Below are 20,595 nucleotides of genomic sequence, written 5' to 3' on the forward strand. Positions count from 1 at the left end.
GTTGGCGTTAAACCAAATACTTGGTAGGATTTTTGCAGTGTGTATTGATTTGGATTATCTCAACAAAAAGTGTAACTGAAAGCAAACAAAAGTGTTTTATGATCAGTTTGTTCTATATTTCAGTCAGAATTCAGCTGATCTGACATTTTCTTTGCAGACTGACTCAGATGCAGATGAGAGGGTTATGTTTTCATTCATCCTGGTTGAACTTCATTCTCTCTCTGCAGTGCTTTCGTAACGGGATCGGCATCACGCTGATCGAAGCTCGAGGAGCGACCATCAGAGACGGAAAAAACAAGAGCTTCGACCTCATCACTCCGTACAAAACCTTCAGGTATCCCTCCGCTGCAATTAACACTGTGCAGGACACGTTTACAAACTGCATTCATATTTTAGTTCCTGTAACAGAGTTCCTTTAAACATTTCTATGTGCAGAGGTGTGTTCAGCTAACAGCAGAGATGCTTCAGGCTTCAGGTACAATAACTGCAGGAAGTTTGTGGAAAACCAGAGATTTGGATGAATTTTGAGCAGATTATTTCCTGTGCATATTAATCAGATTTTTTTTTATTATTTTAGAAACTTTTTCTACAATCCTTGTTTGTATTATTTATTTTATTTTATTTTTAACAATCATACAGACTTAATAGGCTGCTCTTTTGACCAATTCAGTGTTTTATTCTCCCTGATTCCTCTTATTTTAATATGGATTGTATTCATGTCCTCAAAGTTTAGATATTAAATAATTAAAGTTATTTAAACTTTTAAATTAAGTAACACAAACTACATTTTAAAAGCTGACATTCCTTATTAAGTTCTTTTTACTTTTTTCACAATACAAATAAAAAGTTCACCATTAAATCTAAAGCTACTTCATTTTGGATGCAATTAGTTTCAACAACTTTAAAAATAACAGTTTCATTTAGTTTTCTTCACAGAAATAAACAAAATGCTGGCTGATGTGAATATTCTTTTAAGTTTTCTTAAACCCATTCAAATCAAGAAGGCCTCAGGACCCCCCAATGAATCCTGACCCCCAGGTTGGGGACCACGGCTGTAGATGAAAAAAAAAAAAAAAATGTTGGTGCTCTCAGCCAACCTCTGCCAGGCTGGTCCCAAAACCAGGTCACTGAATGATAAAAAGCTCCTTACAGCTAATTCCCTGCAGCTCTCGCAGCTCTGAGTCGCAGCGGAAACAAAGGAAGCAAAGTCAGTCTGCTGCTTTAATGTAAACACTGAAACTTTAAAAAGGGGGTTGTCTGTCTTTAAAATGCCGTTGCCATGGCGACCTTCCAACACGTCTCACCGCAGACCTCTGCTCCGCCTCTGCAGCTTCACAGCGGAGTCGGACCGGGAGAAACGGGACTGGATGGAGGCGCTGCAGGAGTCCATTGCGGAGACACTGTCGGATTACGAGGTGGCCGAGAAGATCTGGTCCAACCGGTCCAACAGGATGTGTGCCGACTGTAAGGCCCTGAACCCTGACTGGGCCTCCATCAACCTGTGTGTGGTCATCTGCAAGAACTGTGCAGGTACAGGTCTTTATTCTTTATTTTGAAATATTTTGGCTCAACAAAAACAATTATCGCGACAGTTTGCATAAATCTTTTTGAGTTATGGCAACTTACGAATGAAATTACGTTGAACATGTACAACATTGAGTTACAGGAATTAGCTTTTCCTCTACAATCAATAAGTACAGGAGAGGAGGAAGTCGACTAAGGTTTGACCTCAACTGTTATTGGAGGACAGAGCAAAAAGGGGCGGGACTTCGGAAGGGTCAGTTGAGGGAAATAAAGGCCAATGATAGGTCTCCCATTATGGTCTTACGACCATTCCTAGCTGATAAACCATTTGGTGTTGGAGCTGACTTTGTTCATCGTCATGTTGAAACAGGAAAAGACAAACACAAACTGCTGGAGACAGATCATTAAGATTTCTCTTCAATGAGGCCCAGATCAGCAGCAAAACACACAGTGGATCTTTAAAGTGTGTGTGCTGTTCATGCTCGGGTTCTCAGTTAACGCTGTTCAGACAACGTTCACTGTTTATGTAACTGCGAATTCCTGTGGAGACATGAACCACTGCAGGTGAAACTGTCACTGTGCTGGTTCAACTGCATTGTGTTGAGTGTGTGTGTGTGTGTGTGTGTGTGTTGTATCATCTGGCTGACATCATCCAGGTGAAGCCTGTCGTCAGTCTGGATGTTTTTGTCTCACCTGAAACTGAACTCTTCAAGTTTACATTCAAATTCACAGAAGGTTTCCATTTCAAGAACAAAAAGCCTTCCAGAGGAGAGAAACTCCACCAGCTGTTGACCTTATTCTGGGAACAAAGTACGGGTAGACTGTTTAATGGGTCTGCGGATTGATCGGGCTGATTATCTGGCATTTTGAGATAATCGCATTGGCCGATGTCTGCAGACACATCAGCTTGCAGCCTCAGTGTGTCTTAACGATGTCAGCGCTCCCCTCTGTGAGTTTTGCGGAGGTGGTGAAATGACAAGCAATGACAGCAAATCTGTTATCTTTGAATGACGTCTCTCCTCCTGCTCTCCCTTAAGTATGTTTTTTTCTGTTATATTAATTAATAAAAATTCCATCTTAAACAACATGCAACAGTTGAGCTGGACGGACTCACTGAAAATGAGCTGTCAATCACAAGGTAGGCCCGCCCTAAAGCATACCCTGCTTTATGGTCTATTTTACTCTAAATGGGACCATCAGTTACTAAATGAACATCATGCTGTATGGAAGAAGACTGAAACTAGAGAGTGAGACCATGAACTCATCAGGAAACTGTTGACTGAGCTCATCAATCAAGTGAGAAGTCGGATTATTCTCCATAAGACTGCATGCTATTGTTTTTATATTGCAGCCAATAGAGCTCCCCCTGCTGGCCGTTACATAGAATGCAGGTTTAACACACTTCCATGTTCACTTCACAGAACTGGAAGCTTGGTTCATTATATATACTGTCAGTGAGGTGAACAAGTTTAATCCAATGGTATCATTGAACCTGTTTCATGACCTGCTGTGAGGTCCAGTTTCCAAGAGTTTAAGGTCACTGATTACTTCAACTAGAGCTGTCTGATTTATGATTGGGATCTGATGTGATACGATTCACTGTGGGAATGCATCACAATGCAACCCCTTTCCCCTTTGTTCACCTGTATATGTGTGTGTGTGTGTGTGTGTGTGTGTGTGTGTGTGTGTGTGTGTGTGTGTGTGTGTGTTTGCAGGACAGCACAGAGGTCTGGGGACGATGGTCTCCAAGGTTCAGAGTCTGAAACTGGACACCAGCGTGTGGAGCAACGAGATCGTCCAGGTGAGACCAGAACCAGTCCATCCCCTGAACCACCTGAACCAGCAGTTCTCATTCAGAATTCATAGAACTGCAGTTACATATGTAACTCTACTCAGAGACGAGAGATCCAACCATTGAGTGGATACACCAGTCTTTGTTGTGGCCTAAAATATCAGATTTTACTGGAGCTTTTCTAAAAATTGCGATGCATGTTACGATATAAAATACTGTAGTTGCAATAATTCCTTTTGTATAATTTATGAAAAAACAAAGGCAACTTGTTCCAGTGAGCATAAAGTCTCCAGTATTTTGGTGACATATGGCTCAATGTTTTGCTGTGATGATCATAATAATGTGGAGTAAAACTCACAGGAAGCTACAATGATTGCTCAAATCTGCTGAAAAGACAAAATTACGAGGTCTTGCAGAATTTACAGGAATTAGTTGAATTTACCTTAATTGTTGCAACTTCCTGAAGGGACTCAAAGATGATGACGAATAACCTTACTGCTCCGAATGGTTTATTATATAGAACCATCTGTTTGGAAAAGGGCAGGTTGGATTGGATGAACCATCTGTTTATCACTGTCTATCACAGGCCAACTTCAACCATTCAGATCAAGGAAACATATAGCGTCAAACTCTAACTGGAAGCAGAGACACGTTGTCCATCTTCATATACAGTCGGAACTGATCTGTAGTCCTGTTTGTTTGTGTGCGTCAGCTGTTCATCATGCTGGGGAACGACCGGGCCAATGATTTCTGGGCTGCTTCGCTGTCTCCATCGGAAGATCTGGACTGTGACGCCTCACCTGAACAGAGGCGAGAGTTCATCACACAGAAGTACAGAGAGGGTCGATACCGGCTGAACCACCCTGCGTTCAACAGCCAGGAGGAGCTGCTCAAGGTCGGACTGGCGCTTTCTTCCTCCAATAACAAGAGAGCCTTAGACAGTGACTCATTTATTGCTTCCATGTGTAACTGTCATTTAACTGTTGTTAACAGCACCACCTACATAGAAACACATATAAACCTGTCCACAGGCAGCAGAGGAACATATGGAACCTTCAAAATCAAATTATTCTGTATTATTCAGTTTTCTGCTGCTACTAAAATAATACTTAAACTCACATTTTAAATCTGTTTTTCACTCATATCCAAAAACCCCGTGCCTGAAGGTGAAACCGTTTTCTACATGTGATAAACATGTAAAATGAATACTAATGAATCCCAGTAACACCAGTTCACCTCCAGTGGAGTCTTTCAGTTCTTTGAGCTGCAGACCTTTCTGTTCAGGTGAACATTTAATGTCACTGAGCAGCTCTCAGGGTTTCTCTGTTGCAGAAACAAAGTGAGTCTGTCAGAGCTTCAGTAGCTCCGAGGGTTTCAGTCTGCAGAGACATAAAAGCTGACCTGAGGTCAGAGAGCATCTTTCAATGGTTTGAGTGTGTTGAAGAATCAGTTCTTTAAATGATTTCTGAACAATAGTTAATCATTAGCTGAAAAAAACCGACTTTTGCTTTTAAACCGGCCCAATATTTGTATGGAAACTTTTCCCAGAGTGCTTTGGGGCATCAGCTGGACTGAAACACAGAGAAACAAAGATAAAAGCAGCTGGAGGCTCAGAGACAGACTGAACACATCCAACATGTCCGCTCCCTCTCTCTCTCTCTCTCTCTCTCTCTCTCTCTCTCTCTCTCTCTCTCTCTCTTCTCTGTCTCTCTAAAATCAGTTTTATTGGCAACAATATTGCCAAAGCTAGAAATAAATTACATAAGAACAATTTCATACATTTCATTAAATAAGTAAATAAATCAGTAAAAGTTGTTTGCGTGTGTTAATAAAAAGTAAAATGATAATAATAATAATAATGATAAAAAATGAAAGAAAGTTAGAAAATGAAAAGAATATATAAAAAATTTAAATAAATAAATAAAATAGTAAGCGTGTGTGTGTGTTGAAAAGTGTTTAATATATTAAAATTAAAATAAAATAGATGGATAAAACTGTAAACGTGTGTGTGTGTGAGAGAGAGAGAGAGACAGAGAGAGAGAGACAGAGACACAGACACAGACAACAATAGTAGCAACAACTACACTAATAGTGTCCTGGGTATTGTGCATGATGGACCACTGTTCCTGGTGTGTGTGTGTGTGTGTATATATATATATATTAAAATTAAATTAATTAATAAAAGATAAAAAAATGTATCCGTCTGAATTGTCCTCAGTTCGTGGCATGAGGAGACATATTTTGCTGCAATAATTTGACTTTTTGGCATTTCTCCCAGTAAATAGGGGAGTTTCTGTGTGTCTGGTATAAATTCGAATTCGGGGTATATTTGGGGTATAAGTGTTTTTCTCTTAAAGTTTTGAATTTAGGGCATGAGGTTAGAAAGTGCAGCTCTGTCTCTACCTGTCCTCTGTCACACTGGGAGCAGAGTCTCTCCTCTTCTGGTAGCCAGTTCTGTCTGTGACGATCCTTTTCTATGTACAGGCTGTGTTCACTCAGTCCGTACATTGTCAACATTTTTCTTAATTTAGGACATTTTATTGTGCTCAGGTAATTTGCCAGTTTGAATCCTCTTTTTAGGGTCAGATAACATTGTAATTTACTTTGTGTTTTGGTCGTTTCTTTCCAGTATTCAATATATTTTTCTTTTTGCTTGTTGATAATTTGGTTTGGTCTGATTGAGTTGGTGTCACTCTCTCTCTCTCTCTCTCTCTGTGTCTCTCTCTGTGTCTGTGTTAATGTCTCTCTCTCTCTCTCTCTCTCTCTCTCTCTCTCTCTCTCTCTCTCTCTCTCTCTCTGTGTCTCTCTCTGTGTCTGTGTTAATGTCTCTCTCTCTCTCTCTCTCTCTCTCTCTCTCTCTCTCTCTCTCTGTGTGTGTCTCTCTCTCATTAACAGGTCCTGTGCTCGGCGGTCTCTGAACAGACACTCCTGAAAACTGTCACTCAGATTTTCTTGGAGGCGGAGTCAGCTCGCCTTGCCAATGACTCCAACTGCTGCCAACAACATCATCACCTGCTGGATCACCCGTCTGCGTCAGGTCTGATCTCCAGTCTACTATGGTGTATATGTCACCCAGTATGCACCCATATCAACACTGTTTTCTTCTGGAATATAATGTAAAAAGGTCGTTTTTACAGTCCTCATGTTTAGCGTTTTCTAATTTATTTTATTTATTCTTTATTTTCTAGAATTGGTTGACAATGTATATTTTAAATTATTGAGCATGTAAAGGAATATTTAACTTAAATATTCACTAAATCAGCATTTCTCCTCTAAAGTCGCTATCGGTGTCACATCAGTCAGACTCTGTCTTTATTAATAATGATAATAATAATAATATAATACTGATATTTAATGATTTACAATAACGGATCTGAATGGTCAGAGTAAAAATTGACATTCTGGAGACAACAGTTATATTTCTGTGTTAAAGGTCAGCAGTGTCGGTGGAGGCTGACTCCAGGTCAGCTGTTATCAGCTCTGTTCCTGCAGGGAGGCTTTTATCTTGTTACAGTTTGCTTCAGTTAGCAGAGAAACTGACGCAGACTTTTATTCCACTAACTGACGGAGGCTGAAGTGGAGAGATGTCATATCTGTATGTTGTTTTGTGCAGCTGAAATATTCTTCTGTCCTCCCATCAGACCCCAGTGTGTACGATGAGATCATGCAGCCCGTCCTTCACTCAGGTTACCTCTATAAGTCCGGCTCCGTCCACAGAGGAACGCTGTCCAAGAAAACACGAGAAGGTGGGAGGAGGGGAAGGGAGGAGGGAGGGAGTCAGCTGGGTTTAAAGGAGGAATGTTTCTCTGAAGTAAAAGGATAATGAAACAACAAAGAGGCTTTTCAAACATTTCATTTGTACAGAACCAGATTAATAAACCACCAGGAACATTTGCAGTTAATTATTAGGAAACTAAAGCCTTGTTCACACATGTCTTTAATCTGGAGTCTTTGTGGTTTTCATCAGGGGTCACACACTACAAGATCTTTCAGAAGGAGTAATCCCAGACTCTGTCGTTTCATCAGGAGTCATTAATAACACCATTCCTAAAGATAAAGATATTTATTTATTTATTTATAAAGATAGATATTTATATAAACATCTGGCGTCTGCGAGGCATCAGCGAGTTCTCAGCAAGCCCTCAGATTGCATCTTTGAACAATTCACACATAGGCGATTTGCCTCTGGGGGCATTTGTTGGCGATCTGTAGTGTACACTCACCAGGAGGAACCTGAACATTAAGATCTAACTAGATGTCTCTTCTTGTTGTTAGACTTCCAGAAGTTCTGGTGTTCGGTGGATCAGTCTCTGCTCTTTTACGAGTCGGATCGATCAGCTGATCCCTGCATGCAGATCAGTGTTAAAGACATTGTGTGTTTGGGCGTCAGTCGGCCCGACACCTCCAACAACAACAACGGATTCATCGACAGGTACAGACACGTCATTTCCATGATGATGCTACATTTACGTTTGATGTGATTTCCGTTCATAAAGGTGAGATATATGTTTCACTTTTCTCCTTCTCTCAGGTTTCGTTACACCTTCGAGTTGTATTTGACTTCAGAGAAACTTTATCAGTTTGGTTTGGAGACGGCCGACATGCTGCACAGCTGGACCAGATCCATCGGGAAGGTATGAAACTCCAGTGCTGGAATCTTTCCCCCATATTAGTACGAGTCCCAGGAAGAAATGTTTGTGATTCACATCTGAAGATACAACCCAAAATCAGTCGTAATTGAGGCTGGCTTTACACGACAACGCTCCCGGGTGAAACCGACAAAATATTTTATCAGATGTGCCTTTTGTTTAGACGGCGACAGTGTTTTCGGGGCTTAAAAACGCAAAAAAATGGACCCACCCTCCAGAGTGGAAATCTTAAAAACGCTCCACTGTTGCGTTTCCGTCTAAAGGGTTAACAACACAAAAGTGTGCTCTGATCTGCTCACGCTGGATCTCGTCGCGTACGAGTTGACGTCACATCCATGTGCAGTACAGGCAAACAACAACAAACATTGCGACACATCTGATAAAATATTTTGTCGATTTCACCCGGGAGCGTTGTCGTGTAAAGCCAGCCTAAGGAGAGAAGTAGAAGGAAGTTTCAACGCATGCCCGCGCTCTTGGTGGTGTTGTGTGGCAGTGCTTCACAGTACCACCTAGCCACCTGGCATGCATACTACATCAAATTTCACACACTTTTGCGTCACCGTGTGCACACAGATTTCCCCCCAGAGACGCTTGTCTAAACGCGGAATAAAAAGTGGGAACGTAACGCCACTTTTGCGGTTTGTGTTCAGATCGTTGTCGTGTAAAGCCAGCCTGAATACTGTGTTTAAGACACATGGTGGGGTTTTATCAATGGCCACAAGGCCATCAATATTACCATACAGACCTCCGACCTGCATCTACAGCACTGACTTATGTCCTGTATCTACAGCATTAACCTCTGTCCTGTATGTGTCCTGTCGTCTGTAACATAGTATTATTTCCAGATAGACTGAATATTGAATATTGGTTTATATTATTTGACTTAACTAAAACATATGAAATAAAGTTAATATTCATAATATTATTATTGTTACTATATTAATAAAATAGACAGTAAAGACTTCTGACCTGTAGCTGTAGCTGTATCTGTCCTGTCTTCTGTAACTTAAATTATTGGTAGAATTGAATGAAATGTTACACACAGTGGGGCTTTATGTACAACTTTCCCAAATTAAGTTGCAATCCAATTGAGTATTGAAGAGTTGTGGACAGTTAAGTGCATTGGGCCATGCCTTCAAAGTTCTGTAACCAATTATAGACAAACAATAAGTGATACCCAAACACAAATTCTTTTTCGGCTTCAACTAAATATGCTATGCACTGATTTTTTTGGGGATGAATTCTGTGACAAAAGAAGCAAAAATCTAAATCCAAAATGGTGGAATGTTTTTAAGACACAAAGGGGTGTGACCCTTATTGGAAGAATTGGCATTATCCAAGGAACCCACTGTACAAAAATGTTTCTACTACTCGGTTTATGAGTTCAACTGGTCAAATTTATTTGCTTTGTGTGAAAAAAGTAGGCAGGACAGGAAACAGAGTGGGTTGGGTTATAAACTAGTGTGGCTATGTGATGGTTATATATTTTACTGTCACTGTGCTCACAGTCACTGCAGCTAATCAGCATCTCTCCTTCTGTTTCTCGGATTATTTCACCTGAAACAAGAATATAAACAAACTATATATCTCCTGAATGACAGGTTATTATTATTATTATTATATTATATTATTATTATAAAATAGTTAAAAAGTTTTAGAGGAAGTGCATGTCATAGGTAGTTCAACTTATTCTGCACTAACCATCCTGTCCGCCGCCATCAGGCTGCGACCCCCCTCAGCTGTCACTGCCTGCTGACTCGGGAGTTTGAGCGGGTCGGTCTGCTGCGCTACAGAGCCATGTTGGACGCTCAGCAGTGGAAGGAGGCTTACTTCGTCCTGCAGAAGTCCAACCTCTTCATCTGTCCCCGAAACGACGGAGCGGCTGAGGACATCATCAACCTGAACCGTCTGCAGGAACTCAGTCAGTCCTGGTTCTGGTTTGCAACCTATGTCTGACTGGTTTATTCTGTCCGGTTTAATTAAAGCAGTCTCTGTTTGTGTTAAAGGTATAGCCTCCGAAACTGAGAACCATGAGAAGAAAGATATCCTGGTTTTAGTAGAAAAAGGAAGGTGAGATGAAGAGTTTCTCTGCTGAACACAAAAATAATCTGGTCTTGGTTTTTATTTTCTACATCACTTGGTTTTGTCTCTCTGTCAGGACTCTCCACCTGCAGGGGATCGGCCGGACAGATTTCTCGTTGTGGTACTCGGACATCCAGCGAGCTGCCGGCGGTAAAGGAAACACTCTGCGGGAACAGCAGCTGAGCAGAAACGACATTCCCATCATTGTGGACAGCTGCATCGCCTTCATCACTCAGTATGGTGAGGAAGAGGGGTAAAAGGAGGTAGAAAGAGAAGTCCACAACTTTCAGCCTCTTTTGGCTCCTAGTTTTTTTCATCACTGCATTCTACCTGCTCAACTCAATGCCAAGCACTGATCTGATCCTTCACCACTTGTAACCATCAACATATAAATAACATCATACATACAGTTCGTCATGTTAATAAGATGAAATAAGTTCTTGCTTTCTCAGGTTTATGCACAATTTTTGGTTTCACAGTAAAAGCCTACCACTGCCTTCATGTGAAAATGCCTTTATTGTGAAGCACATGCAGGAAGTGGCATCAGTGTAATAAAGTAAAAAGTTTTATTCAAAAATGGAATATTCAGCACCACTAGATGTCGCACTAGAGCACCAGCATTTCAGACCAAAAGAAATGGCTGCTATGGCCCACCAGACTCCACTGACAAAACCAGTGATTTTGCCTTGCAGATAATCGTAAAATACACTTCAGACTGGACAGAAACAAAATAAAACTCACCAAAACAGTTTTATTCTTTCCATCAATCACCAACTCTGGTTTGGTGGAAATAAATCCTTAATTCACCGACGTAGATGATAAAAACAGTAGTTTCAGTCGGAGCAGACTGGCTATGGAAACAAACCATAGAGAGGCTGCAATACAACACAGGCAGAGGGAGTGAGACAAGAAGAGACACTGTATCTTTATATAGAGAATAGTTGTTTGCTTCTACTTTAATGTTTTAAATCCCAAATATATAACTTCTAAGTATCAGCACTGATACTGAGTCAACAGGTGAGTCCTGTATCTGATGTCTCATAAAACTTAACCAAAATCTGAGTGCAGCTTCATTAGAGCTCAGTGGGATCAGATATTTGTGTACCTGAGTGACATTCTGAGCATGCTCTGTAGGTCTGGGCCACGAGGGGATCTACAGGAAGAACGGGGCCAAATCCAGGATCAAACTCCTGATGGAAGAGTTTCGCAAAGATGCTCGAAACGTCAAACTGCGGATCGGAGACCACTTCATCGAGGATGTGACGGACGTCCTGAAGAGGTTCTTCAGAGAGGTGGACGACCCCATCTTCATGGCCGACCTTCACCCGCTGTGGCAGGGGGCCGCCAGTGAGTATATCTTCCTATAGTCGTTAAAAGTCAGTGACAGATAAATGTACTGTATGTTCTGGTACAGAGTGATGACAAGTGGTTTAATTCCCTGTTGGATCTCCCATTAACCCCATTAACAGAAATCCTAATGAACTTATTTGTGGTGAAATCCAGTGTATTTAACCAGGTTTTATAGCCGAGGTCCCCACACAGAAAGAAATGGTCATTTTCTGAAACATTGTCTGTTTAAAATCAGGTTTATAAGCAATTTTGATAAAACTAGAGACTGGTGTTCAACGTGTTTTTAGACCTCCAAGTCTGTCCTATTTTCCTCTTCAGAAATCCCTCACAAGAGACAGAGGTTGGATCGCTACAAAGAGATCATCCGGAGTCTTCCTCGAGTCAACAGGACCACTCTGGCTGCTCTCATCAGTCACCTGTACAGGTAAACTCACACAACAGACCTGCCACTCTGGGGGCTGTTTCACCTACACAAGATCGTTTCCCTCAAGCAAAGACCAAACAAAACACCAAACAAAGACCCTGCATGTGTCCCAAACATAAGTATGTCCTGTAGTACTCTCAAATGTACTGGATTTCCTCAAATAGTGTCCGGGCTTTTATTTACCTCAACTTGTTTCATTCACTCTGTATGATATTATTTTTTTAATATTTGGATATGTTAGTACAATAAGTCAACTTGTTTTCTGATTTGCTCCCATTTCCCCTGTTAAAGTTTCAAATTAAAAGCTCTCTAGCATTGCCCGAATAGCTCACCTGGTAGAGCCCATGTACCAAGGCTGTCCAGCATAATATTTGGGAGCAGGCTGTCAACCTCAATCCGAGCCAGAGCAAGCAATATATATTTAAATAAAAGATCAGTGAGTTTACTTCACAGCAACTTCTAGAAACAATTCAAAAAAAGCTCTGCACTTCTCTTTGTAGGGTTCACCAAAAAAGGCGGAGTGGTACGCCTTGTGTTTTGCCCTCTGTCTGATCGGATCACCAGTTGTTTATCCACCCTTGTTTTATGGCCCAAGCCTTTATTTGGGAATAATTTGTTCTTGATGACCAAGGCCATTATTAGAGACCCGGCTTTAATTTGAGAATGCTACGTCATTTACAATGTTGTGTTATCGGGGCCTGACAGCAGTACTGGTATCAGCAGTCATACTGTTCATAGCAGAAGTGGTAATATTTGCTGTTGAACTTCCCTCAGGGTCCAGAAGTGTGCAGATCTCAACCAGATGTGCACTAAGAACCTGTCGCTGCTGTTCGCTCCCAGCCTGTTCCAGACCGATGGGAAAGGAGAACACGAGGTGAAGATCGTAGAGGATCTGATAGACAACTACCTGCATGTCTTTGATGTGAGTACAACTGGAGGTCCGGTCATTTTCCTTTGTGTCGTAAAAACTGATCAAACTCAGCAAACGTCTGATCCCGTTTCAGATCGATGAGGAGCATCAGACTCAGATTGAGCTGGAAATCAGCCTCATCACCACCTGGAAGGACACTCAGGTACTTAATGCAGTGATGATGTCACTTCATTAATAATACAAATATCCTTCAAAACTTTATATCTATTGTAGGGTATCAAATGAAATATAGATTCACAGTTTCTGTGGACTGATTGCTTTAATTGTTAATTGTTTTATTTGCTACTGGCCAGAAATTTGTGTTATAAAATATTATAACTAATTATGTATAAATTGATCATTACTTGTAACAAGTTGGTTATAGATTATGAATAATTTAAAAGTTGGTCATAAATTAGTAAGTGGTAAGGAGTTAATAAGATATTGATAACTTGATAATTAGTTATTAGCAAGTTGGTAATGAGTTAGTAATATGTTGGTTATGAGCTGTAATAAGTTAGTGATGTAATGGGATACTAATAAGTTGTTAATAAGCTGTTAATAAATGAGTATGTCAGTATTGCAGTTGTTCAGGTTGTGTTGATGGAGGTTTTGTGTGCAGCTGTCTCAGGCCGGTGATCTGATCATTGAAGTCTATCTGGAGATGAAGATACCAGACTGCTGCATCACTCTCAAAGTAAGTCTTCAGACTGAATATCGCTTCATTAATACGACTAATATTAATTCATAAATACTATTAATATGAATCTGTTGCTCATTGACTGAGTCAATTTTGACAAACTGAATTAAACTGCTGGTGGTGTGATGTGACCTGCCTCACCCAGTGCATGCTGGGATAAGCAGGAAGTGTATTTTCAGGTGTGACAGTCTGTATGACCTTTGACCCCTCAGGTGTCTCCCACCATGTGTGCTGAGGAACTTACCAATCAGGTTCTGTACATGAGGAACGTCCCGGCCGGAGACAAAGACGTGTGGATGACGTTTGAGGCCATCGAGGATGGACAGCTGGGTGAGACAACACCTGCACACCTGTCTCTCTCTCTGTGACACACCTGCACTGAGGAGTTCAGGGTGCCTGGGAAATTTTACTCTCTACCTGACAGTCGCTGTTGTTGTTTCAGAGCGTCCCTTACACCCCAAAGAGAAGGTCCTGGAGCAGGCTCTGCAGTGGTGCAAGATGGCCGACCCAAGCTCGGCCTACCTGGTGGTGAAGAGAGTTCCTAAAGGAGAAGGCATTAACATCCTCACCTGTAGGACCGAGTCATTCTTCCTCCACTGAGCCTGACTGCTTTATCCCCACTATGTCTGAAGCTAATCTCTGTCTGTCTGTCTGCCTATCTGTCCATTCAGCCTATAAGAGTGAGATCATGAAGATCGGTCTGCTGAAGTGTCGTGAGGAACCTCCGAAGCTCCTTCAGGGAAACAAGTTCCAGGAGAGAACGTTCCAGATCAAAGACCACAAACTGCTGCTGCTCAAAGACAAGAAGGTAACACTCAGTGGGAACTGGGTTCCTCTGTGAACTAGTAAACACCCATATTCATATTCCAGTCTCCTGACTGGTCTGTGTTGTTGTTCAGAGCATCAAACCGGAGAAGGAGTGGTCTCTGAAGTCCATGAAGATCTATATTGGCATCCGCAGGAAACTGAAAGCTCCAACCAGGTAAACATCAACCTCCCAGCTCATGTTTCAAGTCCAGCTGTTTTACTGACATATCAGATTTTAGATTGATTTTACCTTTTGTTGAGTTGTTGCCTTAAAGGATGCTCTGTGTTACAGAAGCCCTGAGAGCCAAGTTAGAAAGAAACCTTCTGGTAATCATTGCATTTTATCAGGGAGCAGAAAACAGTGATTCTTTCTGAATGGAGCCTGTGAGCTTAAACTGTGGTCAGAGGTCAGAGGTCAGAGGTGATCTCTGTGTTGATGACAGTTATTCAGATGATTCTCTCCGATCTCAGCTGACCTGCAGGTCCTGGTTTTAGAGCACAGAGACAGCCCTTGTTAAAAATTCTAACATTTACATCGAAGTGCTGCCTTCAGTCGATCACAGCATCCTGTTACATCGCCTGGAGACTTCAATGGTCTTCTTACCTCTCCAACAGAACCTCCTCTGGGTTCTGGGTAACTCTTCCACCTCTACGGTTCAGTTGAGCTGTGGTGTTTCTCATGGTTCAGTTCTTGGGCCCCATCAGCCGAGCAAACCTCACAACTTACTTCTCTGACATTAAATCCTGGATGTCCCAAAATGTTCTTAAATTTATTGACAATAAATCTGTGATCATGATGTTTGGTCCCCCTAATGCCATGAGTGCCTTTGGTATTAGCAGCCAGGCTGATAGGAATCCTGGGGTAATCTGAGCATGTCACAGATGTGAGTGTTCGGTCCTGTTTCTTCCAGCTAAACATAATCTCTAAAACTAGGTAATTTTTAATATCTGCTGATCTGCAAAAATTAGTGAATGCTTTTATTTATTCTTGGCTTGATTATTGCAACAAATTTAAAATCTCCAATAACCCCCAAAACCACTCTTATATTGTCGTAATCAGTAAATCAGCTGCTGAGATATTGTCTATATAGCTGATTATTAATGATAATTAAGCTAATTGTTCAACTGTTAGAATGTGGCAGTTTCTAATGCTGGAGACCCAGACTGAAGATTTCTAACAGAAAACGTTGGCACTCAACAGTTCTGGTTCACGCTGCTGCAGGTAGACTGATTTGAAATATATAATGTACTTTATTTGGATGTTTTATTCCTGTTTATTTGTTCTTACTCATTCTGTTGTTTTATTACCTCTGTGTTCCGTATTTTCATTGTATCTGCCTTTAATTTTCTTTTGTACAGCTTTGTAACATTGTTAAGAAAAGTGCTGTATAAATTATTATTGATAAATAATAATAATCTATTTCTGTCATATGTCTGCAGATGGGGGTTCACAGTGATGTCAGACAAACACCAGCTGTAAGTCCTCATCCATAAACTCTGTCACAGCTGTCAGTGTCAGCTGAGTGTCAACTGTAACATCTCTTCTTCTCTCGCAGGTATCTGAGTTGTAGCTGTGAGGCTGAACTGTGGGACTGGATCACCAGCTTCCTCAAGGCTCAGGTCAGATGAAATCATCCTGCTCTGTTCGGAGGAACTGTGTAATAATTCATATGTTTACAGAAAGATGAACTCCCAGCATGCTCGGGTCTCTGACTCTCGTATTTTTGTGGTTCTCTTGCAGAACGATGACCCGGGTCCTCCAGTGCTGAGGCGTCACTCCTCCTCAGATATCTCCAAGCAGAAGTTCGGCACAATGCCGCTCGTCCCCATCAGAGGAGACGAGAGCAACAGCAGCATGCTGACGGCCAATCAGACACTGGTCAGACTTCAAGTCTTAAACTGAGTTTAAAACTTTTGTTGTAGAATCCTTTTACATTTTAATCCTGATGAGAAGAAATTAAACTCAAATTAAATTAAATTAAATGTAGCTGGAATTAAATGAAAAACGTCAGTTCTTTATTAAAACATAACATAACAATTAATCATCAGACTTTATATTTGATTCTCTCTGCAGAGAAAGTTACACGACAGAAGGACTCTCTCCATGTACTTTGTGAGTATTTTGTACTTTGTTTTGTGCTTTATATTTTCTAGTGGAAAATGAATTGATGCAGTATTTCTCTCTCTCTCTCTCTCTCTCTCTCTCTCTCTCTCTCTCTCTCTCTCTCTCTCTCTCCAGCCCATGAAGGTACAGCAGGACTCATTCGAAGAGCGTTCGGAGTCTCCGGATCTCCCCGAGCCACTCTACGAGGAGGTTGGGGACTTCGGCCTGCAGGTCCTGAAATCTCTGGAAACCAGTTTCCTGTCCAGCAGCACCGCAGAGACCCAGGAAGTCCCGGATCACCCGCCACTCAGACTGGTTCCTGTGGAGACTGGACACGTGGAGCACAAGATCGTCCCTGACCCAGTCCGGACCGGCTCTGCAGACCCTCCAGAGCAGAGCAGAGGCAGCAGCGAGGGAGGTGATGGAGAGGCAGACTGCAGCTCTCTAGACTTGAACACCCCCCAGCTGCCTGCAGCGAGGAGGAGGCAGCAGCTGCAGGGAGTCTGTACTCCATCACAGGAATTGCTCCTGCAGGAGCTGTCTTCTGCCTTCACCAAAAAGACCGAAGAGGAGGAAGAGGAGGAGGAGAGGCCGTACGACGTCTGAGAGGAAGGACGGTTTTATCTCTGTTTCTACAGAGTCTGGTGGAGTCTGGGAAATATTTAAACATACAGTGTGTAGTTTCTGCCACTAGGGGGCCTCTCACATCAGAACAATAACAACAGAGGAAGTGTGATGAGGTAGTGAAGCAGCATGGGATCACGGGACTTGTTGTCTTCACCACCATTGGCGTCATTGCAGTCAGCTTCTCCTGGTTAGGATTCCTTCAGTGTTCATGGTTCAGGAGGTCTCCCAATGATCCACAGAGGTCTCCTCCTCTCCAAAACAAACAGACCCGCTGATTAAAACCACTAAACACACTGAATAAAGCAGTTCCACCTTAACAATCACTGCTTCTCCCACGCTGTTGGACAGACAAAGGACGTCCTGGAGGGGCTGTGAGCTGAGCTAATGCTAACATTAGCTCAGCTTGTTTCTCTGATAACTTAAGATCCAGACGTCCGATGACTAAAATCCTTCATCTGGTTCAAATCTAGAGTTAAAAAGCACCAAGATCTAAACAGTGGATGGTAAACAGTCAGTGTATGACAGCTTCTAGCAGACAACCACAACACTGACACAGGAACAAAGGGGATATGACGCCACTGATTACAGATTATTGATTTAATCAACTCCATATAGAACATAGCTCTAGAGTTTATTCACTGTTTAATGAGGAAATGTTACCTATTATTAAAAAGGTAACATGAAGTAATATAATTTGTCTTCAGTGAGTTTTTTGGGGTAAAATAAAATAATGAACAAAAACAGTATGTGCAGTACTCTCTGCCTTTAGAGGGCAATACAGCTTTGACAGGTTTTACAGTGAAATCAGTTTAATGGTTGTCGAAGATAAAAACACAATAAAGTGTTTAACAGATCTGAAAAATCTCAGTCCAAGATCAGACTGGACTCAACCAGGAGACAAAGAACCAACTCAAAGTTTGATTTGTTCAACTGAGTGAAGTCAATCATCCGATTGAGCAGCTGATTTAATCTTTTAAGGAGAAGATTCAGTTCTGACTGAAAGATAAGAATGAGGACTGATGGAGACATTTATCCCCCAACCCTGCCACCGGTAGTGCCTTGCTCTCTGCCAGCAGGAAGGGAATCAAACCATCAGCTGTGACAGAGTAACAGAGCTCAACAGTTTCTGAGTATAGAAATTAAAGATGGACTGGACCGTGATTGGCCGACTCGCAGTCACACCTGAGCAGACGAACATGTTTGACTCCACTGATGGTTTGTTTGTGAAGGACTGAAGCAGACTGGAGGAATTCATCATGTACTGTATGAAGAGACTGAAGCTGATATATTATATGTGTATGTTATATCTTTGTATTGTTTTAATGCCAAATAAGAGAGTTCAGTGTCGTCTTCTCGTCAGGATGGAAAACGTTTTCAGCGGGCACATATTGTATCACTTCCTGTTAGTATACAAACTAAAGTATGTTGATTTCTTGTATATTAACTGCAGAAACTACTACTCTACTGTAGTGATGATCGTTGTCATTCCCAGGCCGTCAAATACCATCGCACAGGGTGCGTTTGTATGGGACGCCGAGGCGGCGTGATAAAGCGTTGGTATCTGACGACCGGGATGAGAACAGGTTGTGATTGAATATCGGTATGTAGGTGACACACAGCAGATTGTTTGAAGGATCTTTGGATGAATTTCTTCTTCTGTAAGTCTGAAACTCAGCAGACCTTTGGTTCACAGAGTCCTCCACAGATTTATGACGTCACTCTGTGATGTCAATCTGTCTGACTCAAAATGGACTAAATCGATAAATCTTCTTCCTTCCTTCCGCCTATATTACCCACAATGCAACTCCAGCACAGACAGTTATATGATTGTGGTGTCTTATGCTAGTAGTGACTAATGTATCCTGCAGCAGAGATGAGGAGCAGCTACAGTCTGGACTGATTTCATCAATATTTTCTTCAAACTTGTTGTCTTCAACCGATGCTGACTCAAGTGACATCACTTGTGAAGTTTTTGATTTCAGTTTCTGATCCTGTTTATTGTTCTGACCATTATTCTGAAACTCAACAGTGTGAAAAATGTCCCATTTGTCCGACTGTTATCCCAAAAAGGCCAGAAAATATAAAAACCTTCAACAAATTAACAAGTTATCAGCTATCAGAACTGAAAGATCCAGCTTGTGCGGGGGGCGGGGGGGTGAAACTCGCCGGGTTGGTTGAATTTGCATTAAGTGCTGCGATCGCAACTTCATGGAGGGACTGGGTAATGCAATGTCGGTCAAATTGTTGGACAGTGAAAAAAAAAATATCATCAGACAGACTACATACAAAGTCTGAATATATCTGAAGATACTTTTCCACATATGTATATTACTAATTTGTGTATTTCATAAGCTCGATGTGAGTGTGGATGAAGAAACTGGTTCCACTGGTTTTAATGGCAACACACTGTGAAGAGTTTGACCTCTGATGTTGTTAAGTTGTACATTTAAATGTAATAAGTGTTATTGGACGCTGTATTTTAACACTGGTGGAGTTTATTTAACCAACTGTAGATTTATTCTCTCTGGCGTCACTGGATTTTATTATTTGGATTATGTTATGGCCTCTTTATACGTTAACTTATTTCATTAAACCATAAATGTTCCTGTTTTTATGTTTTTAAACTGTGACCCCCCCTCCCTCTCAGAGTCAGTCTCTGTATTCTGCTCCATCGTTCCAACGGTCCGTTATTCCAAAACCACAACAGTCTGAATAGACTTTTTCTCTTGTAACACAGGAAGTCTCTTACTGCTGCACTGCTGCATATGCTAACTGTACTAGCTGCGATTAGCTAGTTAGCGGTCCTATTAGCTGACTGTACCTTGGATTACTGGGGAAGGTTTGTTTACAGCACTGGCACAGGAGCTAGCATAAGAGAGAGCACCAGAACTGGAACTGCTCCCAGCCTCAGACCAACAGAGGCCAGGTGATTTACAGCGGCCCTGACCAGGACTCTGACTCCAGGGAAGACAAAGACACAGCGGTTTAAGCAGGAACATGAGAGGGGTGAAAGGAGGAGAGTAACATTATCAATCATCCATCGTATCGATCAGTCTGGATCAGTTTCAGTGAAGTTGGAAGTTATTGAACAGCCAGACTGTGAGATGTTACACTGTGTTACTGCTTGTTCTGATTCACAATCATTTAATAGGCCGCGTTCACACATAGAGATTATAATCATTACATTCAGATCAGAAACATGCAACATTAGCCAGCTAATGCATTTCACAAATGGGATGTTTATCGGACTGTCGGGGTTCGGAATAATGGGTCGTCCCTCCACAACCGTTTGACTCACTTTATATGTTCAGACGTGGAAGAAAGAAAACTCATTCTTCTCGTTCTGGAAGCTTTCATGTACATGAAGGATGATATTAAAATATATTTTTGGTTTCATAACCTGCTCTTTGACTTTCTTTATCGACCTTGAAGGAAAGTCTGTGTGTTTATATCTTTGTGAGGACATAATCCAACTTCCTGCAGTTATTGAGTTCACTGTTTGGGTTCATTAATCAGTTGATCAGCTGTTCTCTGCTGTTATTGATACTGATCAATATGAAACATACAGTCAATATGTCAACATTATATAAGTCATAATGACCAACAGAGTTAGGAGTGTATTTACA

General features: G+C 41.5%; 1 protein-coding gene across 1 annotated transcript in view; it reads left to right on the top strand.

The window, feature by feature from the left end:
- The window catches only part of arap3 (ArfGAP with RhoGAP domain, ankyrin repeat and PH domain 3), a 42,969-nt gene extending 22,601 nt beyond the window's left edge, over nucleotides 1-20,368 (top strand). Inside the window, exons 11-35 of the mRNA XM_051419775.1 lie at nucleotides 228-334; nucleotides 1,331-1,530; nucleotides 3,240-3,325; nucleotides 4,029-4,211; nucleotides 6,212-6,353; nucleotides 6,958-7,062; nucleotides 7,592-7,748; nucleotides 7,848-7,950; nucleotides 9,688-9,886; nucleotides 9,972-10,035; nucleotides 10,124-10,287; nucleotides 11,182-11,394; nucleotides 11,716-11,821; nucleotides 12,596-12,743; nucleotides 12,826-12,894; nucleotides 13,354-13,428; nucleotides 13,644-13,761; nucleotides 13,874-14,002; nucleotides 14,103-14,239; nucleotides 14,331-14,413; nucleotides 15,679-15,714; nucleotides 15,795-15,858; nucleotides 15,980-16,117; nucleotides 16,313-16,351; nucleotides 16,478-20,368. Coding sequence (XP_051275735.1) covers nucleotides 228-334; nucleotides 1,331-1,530; nucleotides 3,240-3,325; nucleotides 4,029-4,211; nucleotides 6,212-6,353; nucleotides 6,958-7,062; nucleotides 7,592-7,748; nucleotides 7,848-7,950; nucleotides 9,688-9,886; nucleotides 9,972-10,035; nucleotides 10,124-10,287; nucleotides 11,182-11,394; nucleotides 11,716-11,821; nucleotides 12,596-12,743; nucleotides 12,826-12,894; nucleotides 13,354-13,428; nucleotides 13,644-13,761; nucleotides 13,874-14,002; nucleotides 14,103-14,239; nucleotides 14,331-14,413; nucleotides 15,679-15,714; nucleotides 15,795-15,858; nucleotides 15,980-16,117; nucleotides 16,313-16,351; nucleotides 16,478-16,948 — 3,336 coding nt within the window. The 3' untranslated portion in view covers nucleotides 16,949-20,368. The remainder of the gene's footprint in view (nucleotides 1-227; nucleotides 335-1,330; nucleotides 1,531-3,239; nucleotides 3,326-4,028; nucleotides 4,212-6,211; nucleotides 6,354-6,957; nucleotides 7,063-7,591; nucleotides 7,749-7,847; nucleotides 7,951-9,687; nucleotides 9,887-9,971; nucleotides 10,036-10,123; nucleotides 10,288-11,181; nucleotides 11,395-11,715; nucleotides 11,822-12,595; nucleotides 12,744-12,825; nucleotides 12,895-13,353; nucleotides 13,429-13,643; nucleotides 13,762-13,873; nucleotides 14,003-14,102; nucleotides 14,240-14,330; nucleotides 14,414-15,678; nucleotides 15,715-15,794; nucleotides 15,859-15,979; nucleotides 16,118-16,312; nucleotides 16,352-16,477) is intronic.
- Nucleotides 20,369-20,595: the final 227 nt, after the last annotated feature.

Source organism: Dicentrarchus labrax, unplaced genomic scaffold (assembly GCF_905237075.1).
Source record: "Dicentrarchus labrax unplaced genomic scaffold, dlabrax2021, whole genome shotgun sequence".
Lineage (NCBI taxonomy): Eukaryota > Metazoa > Chordata > Actinopteri > Moronidae > Dicentrarchus > Dicentrarchus labrax.